This window comes from Ostrinia furnacalis, unplaced genomic scaffold (assembly GCF_004193835.3).
Source record: "Ostrinia furnacalis isolate ACB-3 unplaced genomic scaffold, ASM419383v2 OfSCF1132, whole genome shotgun sequence".
In the NCBI taxonomy this organism is placed as follows: domain Eukaryota; kingdom Metazoa; phylum Arthropoda; class Insecta; order Lepidoptera; family Crambidae; genus Ostrinia; species Ostrinia furnacalis.
In genome coordinates, this window is record NW_021131371.1 from 1050567 (window position 1) to 1067276 (window position 16710).

Sequence of the window (16710 nt, forward strand, 5' to 3'; positions counted from 1 at the left end):
TTGCCCTGTCGATGACATTGACAGTGGGGCGCCACCGTCAATACCGGATCGCTGGTTCAGATTTTTGTCATGTTGGAAACCATATAGTTGAACGATGGTAGCGCCCCCCTGTCATTGAGTTTGGTGGGACAGTTCAGCGTGGGTCATCTATATCGTGGGTTTTTAATGTTTAACATTTCAGACACACGATACCCTGCCAAGGGTACCTCGATCCTTTAGTGGCTTTGGGTATTTCTCAAAATGGGGAGTTAGCTTGGGGATATAAATTCATAGACCCAATACACTGAACTGTCCCCACCCGTGACATTGATAGGGGGGCGCCACCGTCAATACCGGATCGCTGGTTCCGATATTTTTCCTTGTTGGAAACTTAGTTGAACGATGGTGGCGCCCCCCTGTCATTGAGTTTGGTGGGACAGTTCAGTGGTGTAGATGACCCAAACTGAACTGCCCCCCTAGACAAAACGCACTTTTTGATCGAATCGAAAATCGAATCCGTCAAAATTCCATACAAAAAAGGGGCTTTTCGACCACTTTTCGACTGGTTTGCGATTATAATTTGCACTTTGTCCACTGTGGGTCTAGTCAAAACGCACTTTAAAATCGCAAACCCATCACAAACCAGTGGGTCTAGTCAAAACGCACTTTAAAACCGCAAACCCATCGCAAACCAATCGTAAACAAATAAACAAATCGCAAAAGAGGTCGATAACAAAAAAGGCTAAGCCAAACGGCAAAAAATCGAATCGTAAAGCCCTACCAATCGATAATCGAAAGACTGGATTGAAATTTCCCATACAAAGGCTTAGCCAACATGCATTTAAGACTCAATCAAAATCGAATCGAATCGCAACACCCGCCATTTTCATTGCGATTACTAACACCCCGGTGATAAACTTCGATTCGATCGAAAACCAATAGGGTGAGTTGCACCACCTAACTTTGACCGTAACTATGACGTTAACCGGTGTTTTTTGTATGGAGTTTGACAGATTTTAGACGTTTGTCAAAGTTAAACTAAGATGGTGCAACCCACCCTAAGGCCGTTTTGACAAATCCGTATCGCGATGTCGTTTTGACAGCTAGTTTGACAGCGAAGCATAGACGTAAACAGAGAGCTGCGGGTCTAGTCAAAACGCACTTTAAAATCGCAAACCCATCGCAAACCAAGCTAAACCTTTTTTGTTATCGACCTCTTTTGCGATTTGTTTATTTGTTTGCGACTGGTTTGCGATTTTAAAGTGCGTTTTGACTAGACCCACTGTTTGTACTCTAAATGACTGTCGTGACTACACCAACTACACCGATCAAAATGGCGCGAATATTTGTTATGCGCAACTTTAGGGCCCTGTAACTTTTGTATTTTCATGACTCTTTCACAATTATTATTAGTTTTACTTATGTTTTCAAGATTTATTAAAAGAAAAAAATTGAAAACTTGTCCAGAGCACACTGGGTCACCTAATTCTGTTTTTCGCAATTTTTATTTAAATTATCCACTTGTACAAAGATGTCTTGAGGTCTGTCCAAATAACAGGTGCCCAAAAACATACTGATATCCAAGTAAATATTATACTGATGATTGTTGGCCCTACGCCAGCTTTAATCTGTAACAAGGAGGGAAACGATCTTTTAGCTAAGAGCTTCGAAACATATTATACATAATTATGTATAATCATTAACATTACGTTTGTAATGTATCGGTGTTGCCTATCGCTGTAATTCCTTTTATGTGTAAAAAGCAATAAACGTTTTTTTTATTTATTTATTTAGTGTTTTCCAATAATTTAATTCCATTGTAAAAATCCTTTTTTTTGTTGCATTTACCTACTTACTATACCTCAAAGAATGGTAGGTAAAATCTTATTTACCTATTATAAAAGGTAGGGTAAACCACCCAATCATTGGCACTCTACCAATTTATTGGCATGCTCCAGTTTTTTAAGAAAATTAAGGTTTTTTGCAGCCGAACCTTATATTTTTTAGTAGAAATTGTACAGTAATATCATTTATTACTCAACTGGCTACACACGTTTTTTATTTTTTCAAACATCGCGGCGCATCAACCTTTTGTTTGACAAACCGGGACCTGTGCGAAAAAAACAATCGAAATATTCGTTTTTTACTAAGGTAAGAGCTATCATAATCTTTTAAAAAAATGCAAATCTATTTTGTTTTTCCTATACATAATCATATTGTCTTATTATTGAATATATTAACTGCCTTTTTAAAACATTATTTTATAATTTAACCGCCAATTTTTATATATTTGTGGTGTGCCAACATTTGGTATGCGTAAAATCTGTTTATCCATTTTATTGGCATACATGCCAATAAAAGGGTATTTAAAATAATTTGAGTTTATTAAAAATTATACCTTGTTTGTCTCAAAATTGAGTTAAAATTGCATTTAAAATATTTTTTAACGTTTTGAATACACCAATCCAAATGTTGGCCCACTGCCAATTATATAAAATCCATTTATTGGCACGGGTGTCAAACATTGGTGCCAATAAAAAATATTATCTTTTCAGCCACTTTCAAAGCCTTTCAAAGTCTTATTCCACTAATCCCCGTTGACAATCCCCGTCAACGGGGATTAGTGAACTTTATGTTCATTAATCCCCGTTAACGCCAATGGAGTTTACGATGGGGATTAATCAACTAAAAAGTTAATTAATCCCCAGCACTTTAAAAATAAAATACTCATGTAAGAATCAGGTATGTACCTTCTATTTATTACTGAATAAGAACTCACTTATTATTTTTATTATCAAATTAAATTTAATTTAAGATTACAACTTAAAAAAAAACACTTACCTAATTAACCAAAAGCACTATGGATATTGAATCGTTATTCCCCATTCATCATTTAAAAGAAGATGGAAACGATTACATACAAATTTGGGCCAAGATGTAACAAGATAAAAATGGTGTAAATTAATAGCTTTGTAATCAGGCTTAAATTTAATTTAATTAATATAATCCTACTTTCTACTAATATTATAAAGGCGAAAGTTTGGATGTCTGGATGTCATGATTTTCTGGATGTTTGCTACTCTTTCACGCAAAAACTACTGAACGGATTTTGTGACAAATTAATTTCAATAAATAAATAAGACGTCTAAAAAGCGCCATCTATCGTCATTGGTTAAAATCTACAGCAAAATCAAAATAAAAAATATTTAATTCAATTTAGACCACAGGTGGCACTTATGAACGTCAAAATATCTACACTAATATTGTAAAGAGGAAAACTTTGTTTGTTTGGTTGTAATGAATAGGCTCAAAAACTACTGGACCGTTTTTAAAAATTCTTTCACCATTCGAAAGCTACATTATTCACGAGTAACATAGGCTAAATATTATTTTGGAAAAAAATTGGGTTCCGTAAAATATGTAGTACACGCGCGCAAAGCCGCGGGCCGAAAGCAAGTAGTAAATAAAAAAAAGCGCTGGACAAACTACTGTTTTTGACATTCGTAAATATTCATGCCGTGAAACGCCATCATCTATCAACATGAAACGAATTGGTTAACTCTATTCATGAGACGTTGCGTTGGTTAAAAAAACATTTTATTCTTGACTGTACAAAATCCGTCATAAAACGAATCTGTCATAAAGAGAATCTGTCGTAAACCTAATCTGTCCTAAACAGAATCTGTCCTTAACCGAATAAAGGTACCAGGACACCATGGCAGCGCAACCAGTCGCCCGCTACCAACAAAACGTATACCGCTCTATAGAGAGTTACTCACCTGGTGTCCGTTTGGTTGCGCAAAGCTGTATACATTTTGTTGGTAGCGGCGACTGGTTGCGCTGCCATGGTGTCTCGGTGAAATATAGCCCCTAGGTTATCTGCATTGTATGCACAGATGTTCAGAAGTTTTTTTTGTTCGCAGATAAAATATTCATTTTTAAGTGTCTGGGGGTGTTGTGGAATATTGTGGTTTTCCCTGTGTTATTGGGCTCCATACCTGTGGGATCCAAATGACAATGGCATATTGCCAGTCGCCGCACCAGCCTCCGGAACCACCACGACGACCACCGAAGATGCGGGAACTTAAATTTGAATTAGGGATATAGTTCCAAAATACTGGACTGTCCTGTCGATGACATTGACAGTGGGGCGCCACCGTCAATACCGAATCGCTGGTTCAGATTTTTGCCATGTTGCAAACCATATAGTTGAACGATGGTAGCGCCCCCCTGTCATTGAGTTTGGTGGGACAGTTCAGCGTGGGTCATCTATAACTCAAATTTAAGTTATTTTCGTCTAATAAAAAAAATTGACATTTCATCTGATTTTAATTTTTTTATCTTTATTCTCGGAATGTTATGTTGACAGAACAATTTTCTTTCTGACGATACCCCTGTGGTATAGTTCCAAAATACTGGATTGCCCTGTCGATGACATTGACAGTGGGGCGCCACCGTCAATACCGGANCATTTTTTTAAAAGGTACACTATATTGAATAAATGATTTAATTTATTAATGATAAGTACTTTATATTATTCTGCAAAGATTAAAAGACCAATATAAATGTTTTTTTCTTTGATAAAACATATTTTTACATGCAAATTTTACCGGTTTTGTGAAGTAGCTGCTTAAAGTGCCAATAATTGGGTGGTTTACCCTACCTATTTTTTTGAACGGACTAAGGTACCTACTATTATTATGGATTAAAGGTTCGTAACGACCTGCTGCGGTCGATATTGGGAATGGGAAATATTAATTGAACAAAAAGTAACAAAACACTTGACATTGGCAGAATCACTTCGGCAATCTACATTTTAATGTAAACTATAGGTTTTACCAATGATGTTACACAACTGTAAGAAAAATACAGGTTATAATGACTGTGGCCAATGAGTAACGATGTGACTTGATGGATTTTTTTTCCCAACGAGTAACAGTGTCACATTTGGGTGTGACACGTTGGGAACAACCGGCTAGGCGCGGACTGTATCTACGTACCATTTTTGCTGTGGGTATATTAGCAGAACTTTGCACAATGAGATTTCCAGGAGTTCCAACTGGCAAACAGAAGCAGTACGAAGCCGAAAATCCCGAAGCAATATTATACCACAAAGGATTTTTATCGATCTCTTTTGCCTGCAACAGTTTAGGGTTATAAGTTTTTGGTTCAATACAACTTAACTTTATAATCTAGTTAGTAGCTGGTTACAAAGACGTGTAAGATCTACAATATGTAATAAGGTAATCTGCAAATATTTTTGCAATTATTTTTTACAATAATTGTTTTTATAATCGCTGCGTTTTCCGACACGACACTCTCTCAAACCAATCATCATCTATCTATACTTATAATAAATCTGTAGAGAGGTCAATTCTGTACATGAAATATATTTTCAAAATAACTATCAGGGGGTGATTAGTGATCGATACTGATGCCAAAAATGCAATCAGTAAAATTTTTGTCTGTCTGTCTGTCTGTCTGTCTGTCTGTCTGTATGTTCCTTATAGAAACAAAAACTACTCGACGGATTTTAACGAAACTTGGTACAATTATTCTTCATACTCCTGGGCAGGTTATAGGATACTTAGGAATTCCCACGGGAACGGGAATTAGCGGGAAAATCCTTTTGTATGAAAAATCTAAACCGCTTAAGTTAGACGCTTGAAATTTGGCATGCAGGTACCTTAGTAAACTTAAAGCTTAGTTACAACAGGATATTGCAAAATTCCCACGGGAACGGGAGTTAGCGGGAAAAAACATTTGTATGAAAAATCTAAACCGCTTAAGTTAGACGCTTGAAATTTGGCATGCAGGTACCTTAGTAAACTTAAAGCTTAGTTACAACAGGATATTGCAAATTTCCCACGGGAACGGGAGTTAGTGGGAAAAAACATTTGTATGAAAAAATCTAAACCGCGTAAGATAGACTCTTGAAATTTGACATGCAGGTATCTTAGTAAATTTATAGCTTAGTTACAACAGGATATTGCAAAATTCCCACGGGAACGGGAGTTAGCGGGAAAAAACATTTGTATGAAAAAATCTGAACCGCGTAAGATAGACGCTTGAAATTTGGCATGCAGGTACCTTAGTAAACTTAAAGCTTAGTTACAACAGGATATTGCAAAATTCCCACGGGAACGGGAGTTAGCGGGAAAAAAAATTGTATGAAAAAATCTGAACCGCGTAAGATAGATGAAGGGGGGGTAAAAAGAGATCCACGCGTACGAAGTCGCGGGCGGCCGCTAGTAAAAAATATATTTTGTGAGGTGGAATAAATGGTTTTAAAGTGTTTTATAGTTACCAACTGCATCGCTATTGGTGTTACGACATTACAAACGGCGACATTGGAAGCAAAATTAGTTATGGCAACTGTGAAGATGATGATAATGAGAATTATCAGATTGTTTGGCAAACTGCTTAAATTTCTCAAAACTATTCCTATTTTGCCATTTAAGTCAGAATATTCTTTTTTGGCGGCTTCAGACAGGGCAAATCCACCACCTAAAATTATAATAATGATTGTTAGGCATAACAACAAAGAGTAAAGAAACAGTTGGGTACCTACCTACTCCTGACATGTAAACAGTTTTAATCAATCTTTTCGCAATCCCTCTCACAGACTATAGAGCTGAAAACCAGCGCAGCACGTATCTATAAATATACATGGTAATTTTGTAATCAATTCTCTATATTTAACAATACAACTTTATCTTAATTCTTTTTAATCATATCTTAATTTTTAAAGGTTAAGGCTTATTTTCGCGTACCAATATGACGTCTATAAAGTTTTGTAGTTAATTGTGTGTACATATTTTACCGAACGAAGAAAATTATCCACGTGTGCCCATTTTTAAACCGCGCACAGCGGATAAAAATAACTAAATATGAATAAATAAAATTATTTATTTAAATCGATTAAGTTACTGATTTATGAGTCGCTCCTAAAAATTTGTATACTGATTGCAAAGTCACCCTGTATTATTATAGTACCATACAGCTTACGCTGAGCCGGATGCTTCTTGTTACCTTGTTTTTATAATTTAAACTTTTTTTTTTTCTAGTTTGGTTACAATAAAGGTTTATTTATTTATAAACTTAATTACTGGCTACTGAGTGTTGGTAAATTATAAAAATATACACCTAAAAGAAACATAAAACTGTAAGGCATAGTATTATTCATCCTTTTCCAATTTAACACTGATGGCACTGGTGTCTTTGGCAATTCTTCGTAACCTGTAACAAAACATGAACAAGTTTTAAAAAAATATCTTTACTACATACTTACTACAAAAAGACAAAAATCTCAATAATCCATACACTTAAATAATTTTTAAGTAAATCTTTCAGAGCGCCTTCAAATTTTAAACGACTTTAGCAGCACGAATAGGCGCTGCACCACTTTCTGAAATCTAACTACTTTTTCCGTTTTGCCACAGATTTGACTACATGGAAAAAAGTAACTACAATATATTTTTGAATTAATTACTTTGTGCTGTACAATTCTTGAAGATACCCAAGGTAGAAGGTAAGAGCAGCATTAAAAATCCAATAAGTATAGCAGCAGCTGAATCTAATACACTGAAAAATGCACAAACTTTAGTATAAAATAATGTATAAGTGTTTATTTATCTATTTGATCACCAACAAAGTGTCATTGTAGTATTCACAAAGAAACACACAAACGACACTTGTTAAATGCAAAATTAATTAGAGGTTACAAATAGGTACCTATATGCGGTTAGGGTTAAAGAAACAATAATTAATTTATAATATAATGAATTCAATGCTTGCTCAAATCAGTTAGATACAAGCATGTGGTGTTTATTATAAAACTTAGACTATTGATCAAAATACCAAGTTTCCTAAGTAAAGATTTTCTTTCTTTTTTTTTGTAAGAAAGTTCTTTTTTATAATATCACAGTGGTTCTACCTCTATAACTATGACGTAACTTAATTCTTTTAAGGTAAAACTGTGTAGGTACTTACAACTTCTCATTATTTAAATTAAATGTATCCGAAACCAAATCACCCCACCCGTAAAAAACTTGCGGGTGTCGCGAAAAAAACATAATAATAGCACCACTGAACAATACTATCACCATCTGTAAATAATAATACAATTTGTCGTTTTTTACCCGACTGACCCAGAAGGAGGGTTATGTTTTTTAACTTTTGGCTTAACAAATAACAAATATAGGTCCAAAGAAGAATTTCCAAACTTATGTGACAGTGGGCGGGGTACATACACAAAAGATCGTTGAGTTGATGGCCGCTGGCAGAAAAGTTCTCGAGTGGCAACCATGAGTTAAAAGACGTAGTGTGCCTATGCTTATAGGCTTCCCACTAGATGGACCGACAATTTGCTGAAGGTTATGAGGGGAAGGACTTGATTACGAGCAGCGCAGGACGGGTCTTTGTGGAAATCCTTAAGGAAGGCCTTTGTCCAGCTGTGGACATCATTTGGTTGAAAATAACGAACGTTTTATATCAGCAGCAGATTGTATCGTGAGAAAATAATTTCTTAGAAATGTAATGATATGATTACATTTGTTATTGATGACACAGTATGATATAAATAGGTAGGTACAAGTACATACGATTTCCCAGAATGATATTCGTCCCAGCCTTTTCCAATCTTCAGATACGGCAATTTTAGCAGCTTCTATACCATTTGGCGGTATTACAGATTTTTTTGCTTCATCGCTTTTTGGTCTAAAACAATTTCCCAAAAGTATGTATTGTAGGCACATCAAAAAATATTGTTAAAATGTTATGTTAATTACAATTTCTTAACTTTTTTAAAATTATGTTTCATTTTGGAACTAAATTGCACGTGTGTTTTCTATTGGATAGGTATTTGGACTACAAACCTCAAAAATCCAAAGTACATGACTAATAGGTAAAAATACATAGCTATTTCCATTAAAAGCATATACGGTATGGCGAATGCGGAAAACTTTGGGAAGGAAAGATATTCGGGAGCGTCTGGAAATGCTCTGTAAGGAAAAAAGTAATACTCGTAAAAAAAGTAATAGTAGGTATGTCCCTATGTTTTACATGTTACAGTCAAAACTAATACCTAATCGGTCAAAACCACTTTTGACTGCAAAAATCAGTCAAAAGTGGTTTTGACTGATGCCCTTGGTCAATATAAATTTTGATTGATTTTTCCACTGCGTTAGTCAAAACCACTTTTGAGTGCAAACATTTTATTTAACCGACCGAACTTTATAATCTACTTCTTACCTGTTACCTAGATTTTATAAAAATATCAGAAAAATAAAGAGCAACATTACTGTAGTACCTAAAGTAGGTGTTTGATTATTTTGCATGCACAATATCACAAAAATGTTAGGTACACTTTAGAATGGTTTGTAACACATTTTTGATGATTTAGAAGTAATTTTCGCTATTTAATCTTTGGTCTTTGATTGGTAAAATTTTAAATCAGGCGAAAACACTTGACTGATTTTTGCAGTTAAAAGAGGTTTTGACCGATTATGAGTTTAGACTGCAACAAACACACTATGTAGGTACAGACGACACATCCAGCTAAATACACTGGAGTTTTGTGTGCCTATTGCCCGTTTTCACCATCAACACCATCAATCCCTAATTTTTAAGTGACTCCTATGTTAACTAGGAATTTTGTTTTCATAGGGGTTCACTTAAAAATAGGGATTGATGGTGAAAACGGGCTTTAATCTATGCAAGGGTTTTCATGCGGTTTTCACTAATAAAGAGATTTATGAGGAAATCCTTAATGGATTACATACTTAGAAAATAGACCTTTAAAGACCAGATTTGTAGCTGTGCCGACAAGCGTTCCAATGCCTCCTGTAAAAAAGTAAAATTACTTGTTTTTAAACCCTTAACTGACTCTTTAATCTGAATAAAAAATGACTTAGTACAGTTTAAACAGATTACTTAAATGAACTATCGTTATAAAGCGTCTAATAGTATGTGCATGTGGATTGAGTGATCCTTACTTCAATCTTAACAAAAATCGAGGAAGTTTTACTTAAAATATGTTAAAACATTGCGATGAAGTTTAAAAATTTGTTAAACCTAAGATAAAAATGTTATGGCCAATAAATAGGAGCACTCATACCGCACGCTTTAAGAAAACATGTCAACATGTTTATTTCAGAAAATAAAGCCTTTCCACTTCTTTTTATAGTATTGAAAAATTGTTAAGAATATGTTAAAACTATTAACAAATTCAGAAATTCCTTGCACGTCCCGTTCCAAAGTTATGACGATTATTTAGGATCACTCACACCGCACACGGGCCGTATGAGTGCTCTTCAAAATAATGACTTTTTATTAATAAATACGTTTTATTTCTGTTGGGAAATGTGTGCAAACTGACGAGCGAATTTGTTAAAGAATAAGTGTGACAAAACTTAAAAGCTGAAGGAAGAAATTAACCTTTATTCTTTCCTCCAATATGCCGTGTGAGTGATCCTTACTTTTACCTCTATCTGCTCATATGTAGTTCGTAGGCAGACTGAGATAGTATCTAAAATTGTTAATTGTTTTTAACAATTATTTGGCATATATTTTGCTTTTATTAAGGTCATAATTTAAGAAATATCAGGCTTAGATGATTCCTAAAGGAAAATGTTGATTAGGGTACGTATGATTTTTTATTTTGAGAGACTGTTTCGATTCATCAGAAGTTTTCATGTGAGATTTAATAATATTATTTTATCGTATTTTATAGTCCAACCAAAAAAAAAAACAGTTTTGTTGAGAAATTTGTAATTTATTTAAATAAAACCGTGAGTATCTTTCTCAATTCATATTACAAGTCAAATTTGAATTCAATCCTATAAACAATTGTAATGTTTCTTTATTTCTATCATTCAAGATGTAGGGGTAAACCACTAAAACTCGCGCTACTGCCGACCGCGGCGACGGACGCCCCCCGCGAGTTTTAGCGGAGGCCCCTAAACCTACTACATATTAGATTGCATTGGTTTTGCATTGTCACGTCTGACGAATCGGAACAGTCTCACAAAATAAAAAATCATATGTACCCTAATCAACATTTTCCTTTAGGAATCATCTAAGCCTGATATTTCTTAAATTATGACCTTAATAAAAGCAAAATATATGCCAAATAATTGTTAAAAACAATTAACAATTTTAGATACTATCTCAGTCTGCCTACGAACTACATATGAGCAGATAGAGGTAAAAGTAAGGATCACTCACACGGCATATTGGAGGAAAGAATAAAGGTTAATTTCTTCCTTCAGCTTTTAAGTTTTGTCACACTTATTCTTTAACAAATTCGCTCGTCAGTTTGCACACATTTCCCAACAGAAATAAAACGTATTTATTAATAAAAAGTCATTATTTTGAAGAGCACTCATACGGCCCGTGTGCGGTGTGAGTGATCCTAAATAATCGTCATAACTTTGGAACGGGACGTGCAAGGAATTTCTGAATTTGTTAATAGTTTTAACATATTCTTAACAATTTTTCAATACTATAAAAAGAAGTGGAAAGGCTTTATTTTCTGAAATAAACATGTTGACGTTTTCTTAAAGCGTGCGGTATGAGTGCTCCTATTTATTGGCCATAACATTTTTATCTTAGGTTTAACAAATTTTTAAACTTCATCGCAATGTTTTAACATATTTTAAGTAAAACTTCCTCGATTTTTGTTAAGATTGAAGCAAGGATCACTCAATCCACATGCACATCAAATAGTCGTGACACCCAAAGTAGCTAATAAGTTTCCAAGACGTCTCTGTTACAATAAGATTGTGTTGTCAACTGTTTTGTTGTCATGAACTATTTGACGCTGACTGTACTGTATACAATCCATAATATAGTGATAAATTTACCTATAGTAGCCGAAAAAGTTGTAGCACAGAAGTAACAGGTCGTTAAATCAGATGCGATCGTTTCTCCATTGCTGTTTACTTCGTATATCTTTAATAGGTTTTGCTAGAAGTTGAACATTGTGTTACATGTAAAATTATAAAATAAACTAGCGGCCGCCCGCGACTTCGTACGCGTCAATCCCGTTTTTCCCGCTAATTCCCGTTCCCGTGGGAATTTCGGAAATTCCTTTCTTAGTGCACCTCTACGGTACCTAAGCTACGTCCCTTCCAAATTTCAAGTGCCTACGTTTAGCCGTTTAGGCTGTGCGTTGATCTGTCAGTCAGTCAGTCAGTTTCTCCTTTTATATATTTAGATAATACTTATAAGAGGGCGTTAAGATGCAGGCGTTTATGCAGGCGTTTTAGACACAGTTTTTTGATCCGTACTTAGTTAAAATAAAAAATTGTCATATTTAATGATAAGTGGTTAAATATCGGTAAAATGAGTTTTTCGAACTACTAGCACTACTAGTCAGGTTGACTTTTAGCACCTTCAATCAGAGATGACACCTAAAATTTTGAGTTTTCCCTGTGCAGTGAAGTGCAGTGACTTGCCCCACTTTTGGTTTGGTCCACGGACCAAGTTATTGAATTGTTATTTTTTTTCTCCTAGTAACTCGGCCCTTCAATGTTTCTATTATTAAATTAAACACCAAATCTACAAAAATCTACTCTACAATCTTGGAGTGGGCCCAGTTGCTGGAAGAAAAATTATTTGAAAATTCAATCCAGTGACAAGCTAAAAGTGGGCAGTGTCACTGGAGGACTAAAAATTAAAATTTGTGCGCAGCTAATAAGCACCGTAATTCAACGGCATATTAAGGTTATTTGCATGCTTTGACTTAAATAACTTTCTTTGCCCTACGTCACCTGCATCTCAGCTCCTATAGAAGCACTTACGTCTTCAAAGACCTGCAGTACCGCAAAGTTTATGGGCACCATCATAGTTGTGGCAGCAGTGTTTGTGATCCACATTGATATGAACATCGTGATGAAACACATAGCGAAGAGCAGCCTAAGGATCAAAATTCATTTAAAGCATATTGAAATAATACTACAGTAAGTATAAGATCTAGTAAGAATGTTAATCGTTTCATAAAATTACTCTATAATTAGGTATACCTTTTGAGCTAAGTCAAAGCTTATTATGATTCAGGGGCGACTGTGCCGGGATATTACCAAAGCAAAGAGCAACAATTCAACCCGATCGAGTTAACTGCGTACCTGGTGGCCGTATTATTATTATTATTATTGGGCCTTCATTTGCGCCATCTCGACCAGGTTTGATCTATTGTGGCAGCCCTTGTCTTTAGAGTTCACTGCTTAGTCCCGTTGAGTCTATGAATTTCCAGATTCTTTGGAGCGTGATATCTGCTATCTCATCCGGGTGCATGATGTGTCGCCCGAGATGGATACTTCTTTTGCTCATAAGCGGGCCGCATGAGCAAAGAACATGCATGGCCGTTTCTTCTTCTGTGTGGCAGAATCTGCACAGAGTTTCCTCAGTCATGTTCATGTTTGATTTGTGTTTGTTTAGTTTGCAGTGGCCGGTTAGTATTCTAGTCACTGCACAGGCTTTGTATCTTTTGAACTTTAGCAGTTCCTTAGTTACTTTGTTGCTATATCCCTGAATGAGTGCTTTTGAGTGTTTTTGTCTGGTGGCCGTAACGTAACATCGATGCTCTAGTACGAGTGTGTGTAGCGAGAGGTGTGCGAGTAAATGGGAAAGAGAGTCGCATTCCAGCGAGGTGCGCAGTTACCTTAATCGGGTTGAAATTGAAATTTATTGGACACAGAGCGGAATCATGGAAAAACCTGGTGATAAAAATGTGCAACTTTTTGTACCTGTAATGGGAATATCCAATAGCTCTTATGGCGCATAGAGCTAAGCGCTTATGAAGACCAGATTGCTCTACAGCACTTGCCAGTATCATACTCCCAAGGAACATTAGTATTGTATCCTAAACATTCACAATATAAGTAATTTAAGTATAGGCTTAATTTTTTTAAATACATGCCATGATTGACTTCGTGGAAGTCAGAAGTCAGGGCGACTATAACATCTTACTAAACTTCGCCTAAGTAGCCGAATATGGCAAGCCTATCTATAACTTAAGAAATGAAATCAATTTCGATTTACCTAGGACTTTGCACAGTTGCAGTTAATGGATAAAAAGGGGGTATTATAGGGGTAGGGGGCTTACTGGATGACGAAAATTTCTGCGTTCTGGTTTTATCCAGAGGTTCTCAAATAGGGGCCTGAAAATGCGGCGAAATGGTTCCAGTAAAGGATGGTACGGCAGTTTTTGCTTCGCGCTCGACTTGGCAGGGGCACTGCCGTACCCCCCTATAATATTTAGATTAGATGAATATACCATCACAACGAAAGTTCTATGCCAAACATTAATTAACTCACATTCATATAGCACTTGCAAGTAGCAGCCGTGTCCATGACTCCAGTCAGCGGAAATATAAAGACTGGTATAAAAGACGTTATAGCCAGCGGGATACATTCCGTCACCCAGTACACTGCCATCAAGCACAGTGTGTAAGCACACCATTGGTACTTCTGAAAGAAATTATGATAATTAAGTCTAGCAGACCACAGACTTTTAGTCGGCCGATAGTTGGATCGGGCTGTTAATCAGTATGAACATGTACATGGAAGGGCACACGAATCAAATTGGAATCCGACCAAACTATCGAAAAAGTCTACAGTCTGCGGGGTATCTAAAGAGTTTCGTGCGCATCCCATCCAGAGATGAGAGAACAGAAGTTTTTCTTGGCACAATTTCCAAAAAAATGGAAAAGCTACTTTGATGTGCTGTACCTACAAAAATTACTCACCTGTGGCGGGAATGGTATCAGAATCAGTATCAAAATAAGAGGGGTTATCACACACACCAAACCCCTCCAACAAGTGTAAAAGAAATGCTTGAATCTTTCACGCCACGTCAGCGGAGAATCGTCATCTCTAAAATTAAGAAAATATTTGTTTTCATAGTTAGGTTTCAGCCAATATTACTTACAATGTCTATTTATTAAAAGCGAAAAATCAGTAACTACCTAAAACACCTACAAACTCGAAATTTGGTAAGGTAGGTTTCTTATAAGGTGTAGACATCCGCGATTTTACGAAACTCCGCCCTTAAGGGGGTAAAACGGGGGTTGGAAGTTTCCATGCGTACGAAGTCGTGGGCAGCTGCTAGTCAGTAAATAACGAGGTACAAACAAGTACTTACGGATTTGGCGCTGGATTTTCTTGTGATGGTGTTAGATTCACATCAGTCCCATCAGAAATATCGGTTGCCATATTAAGAAAATAGTAATTACGACGTTATTTTCAATGGTATATTGTTACTTGTTTACAAAACACGTTGGTCATGTTTTAAAAGTGTTTACGACTTCAAGTTTTATTATTAAGACAATACAGCTACTATGATTGTGTCTTAGTCCCTAAACTTAGTATTAAAAATATTTATGAAAAAAAAAAACCCAACTGCGTAAAAATTTACTGAAAAGATAAAAACAAGACAACTCAGCCTTATACAAATGCAGTCGGAGGCATCAATGACTAATTCTTTTGTTGGTGATACTCGTATGTACCTATTAGATGCCTCCGACTCACGCCAAAATCGGTCAAGCCGTTTAGGCTGTAGGCCGTGCCAAAGAAATATACATACATACAGACATACACTCGAAAAACATAACCCTCATTCTGGCGCAGTTGGGTAAAAAGTGCTTGGTTGTCTACACTTCCCACTATCAATTTAATAAACGATAATTTTAAAAATACTAATATTTTTAATTACTTGAAGGTGGCAACACTGACAGTTAAATTTATCGATGTGTCGCTCCTCGTTTCAAATCGCGAAGTAGCGGTTTATTAAGTCACAATATTTATTAATGTGAAAGATAAAAGTATTTCAATTTAAATTAGTCATTAAGTAGATTGCGTGAAAGCCAGAGCAAAATTGTTGGCGTAGTCAGTGCAATACAATACAGTACAGTGTAGTGCAGTAGTGCAGTGCAGTGCAATGCAGTGCAGTATAGCAGGGACGCGTTGGAGCCATTGTCCATTGCTCAATTTACGTTAGAAGCTGACCATCATCTTCGGAAAACAGGTAAGCCCTCATAATAATTTGTTTCATCTTTTATTATTTCTTTACTAAATGACAGAAATGGTTATCAAACCGTCCACTAATCAAATGGATGTGGATGATAAGGGTCTTATTTATCCCATTATCTACCTAGATGAACCTCTTAAAGTCTCTGTATGTTTGAAGGCAAAGATTTGGCTGCGATGCTTTCTCCACCTCACGAGACCTGTTAACTCTACTTGAAAATTTAAAAATGAAGTAGTACTTTAGAAAACTTTTGTTTTTAGTAGGTAGGCAGTAAGGTTACAATGATAACAATGTTTTATAAACTCACTTATTTATTGAATAAATAAGAACTTGAACATGCAAACCATTATCAATAATATCTACATCATAATAACATCTTGTTAACTGTTAAGGTCAGGTTTGACATTAATAATAACCTACACTAAATATAACGTTTCGAAAGCGAAAAATGACGACATAATGCTCATGGGAACCGATTCTAGCTAATTGTAATTTAGGAGAAATATAACAAGTACTATTATAGGTCTAATGTATAATTGTATAACGCAGTCAGTGCCTGAGCTATGGAAGAGGCACAGGAGGGGTAACGTCATTGACATTATGACGTGACAAAGCATACCAATCGGTACGGCTAGCACGAAAAACTTTCGAGTTCAAATCGATTGCGTACTCGAATCGCCATCGCGGGTGGTGCGATTTAT

At 35.8% G+C, this 16710-nt stretch overlaps 1 protein-coding gene across 1 annotated transcript; it reads right to left on the reverse strand.

Moving 5' to 3' along the window:
- Positions 1-1487: 1487 nt before the first annotated feature.
- LOC114351369 (protein I'm not dead yet) lies at positions 1488-15195 on the reverse strand. Its single transcript, XM_028302553.1, has 15 exons — positions 15125-15195; positions 14730-14856; positions 14299-14451; positions 13728-13843; positions 12783-12897; positions 11844-11946; positions 9762-9822; positions 8856-8981; positions 8583-8697; positions 7972-8087; positions 7472-7563; positions 7126-7218; positions 6287-6486; positions 4980-5117; positions 1488-1607 (listed from the first exon to the last, which is right to left on the reverse strand). Exons 1-15 carry the CDS (start codon positions 15193-15195, stop codon positions 1488-1490), a joined length of 1746 nt encoding a protein of 581 aa, XP_028158354.1.
- Between the last annotated feature and the right edge of the window lie 1515 nt (positions 15196-16710).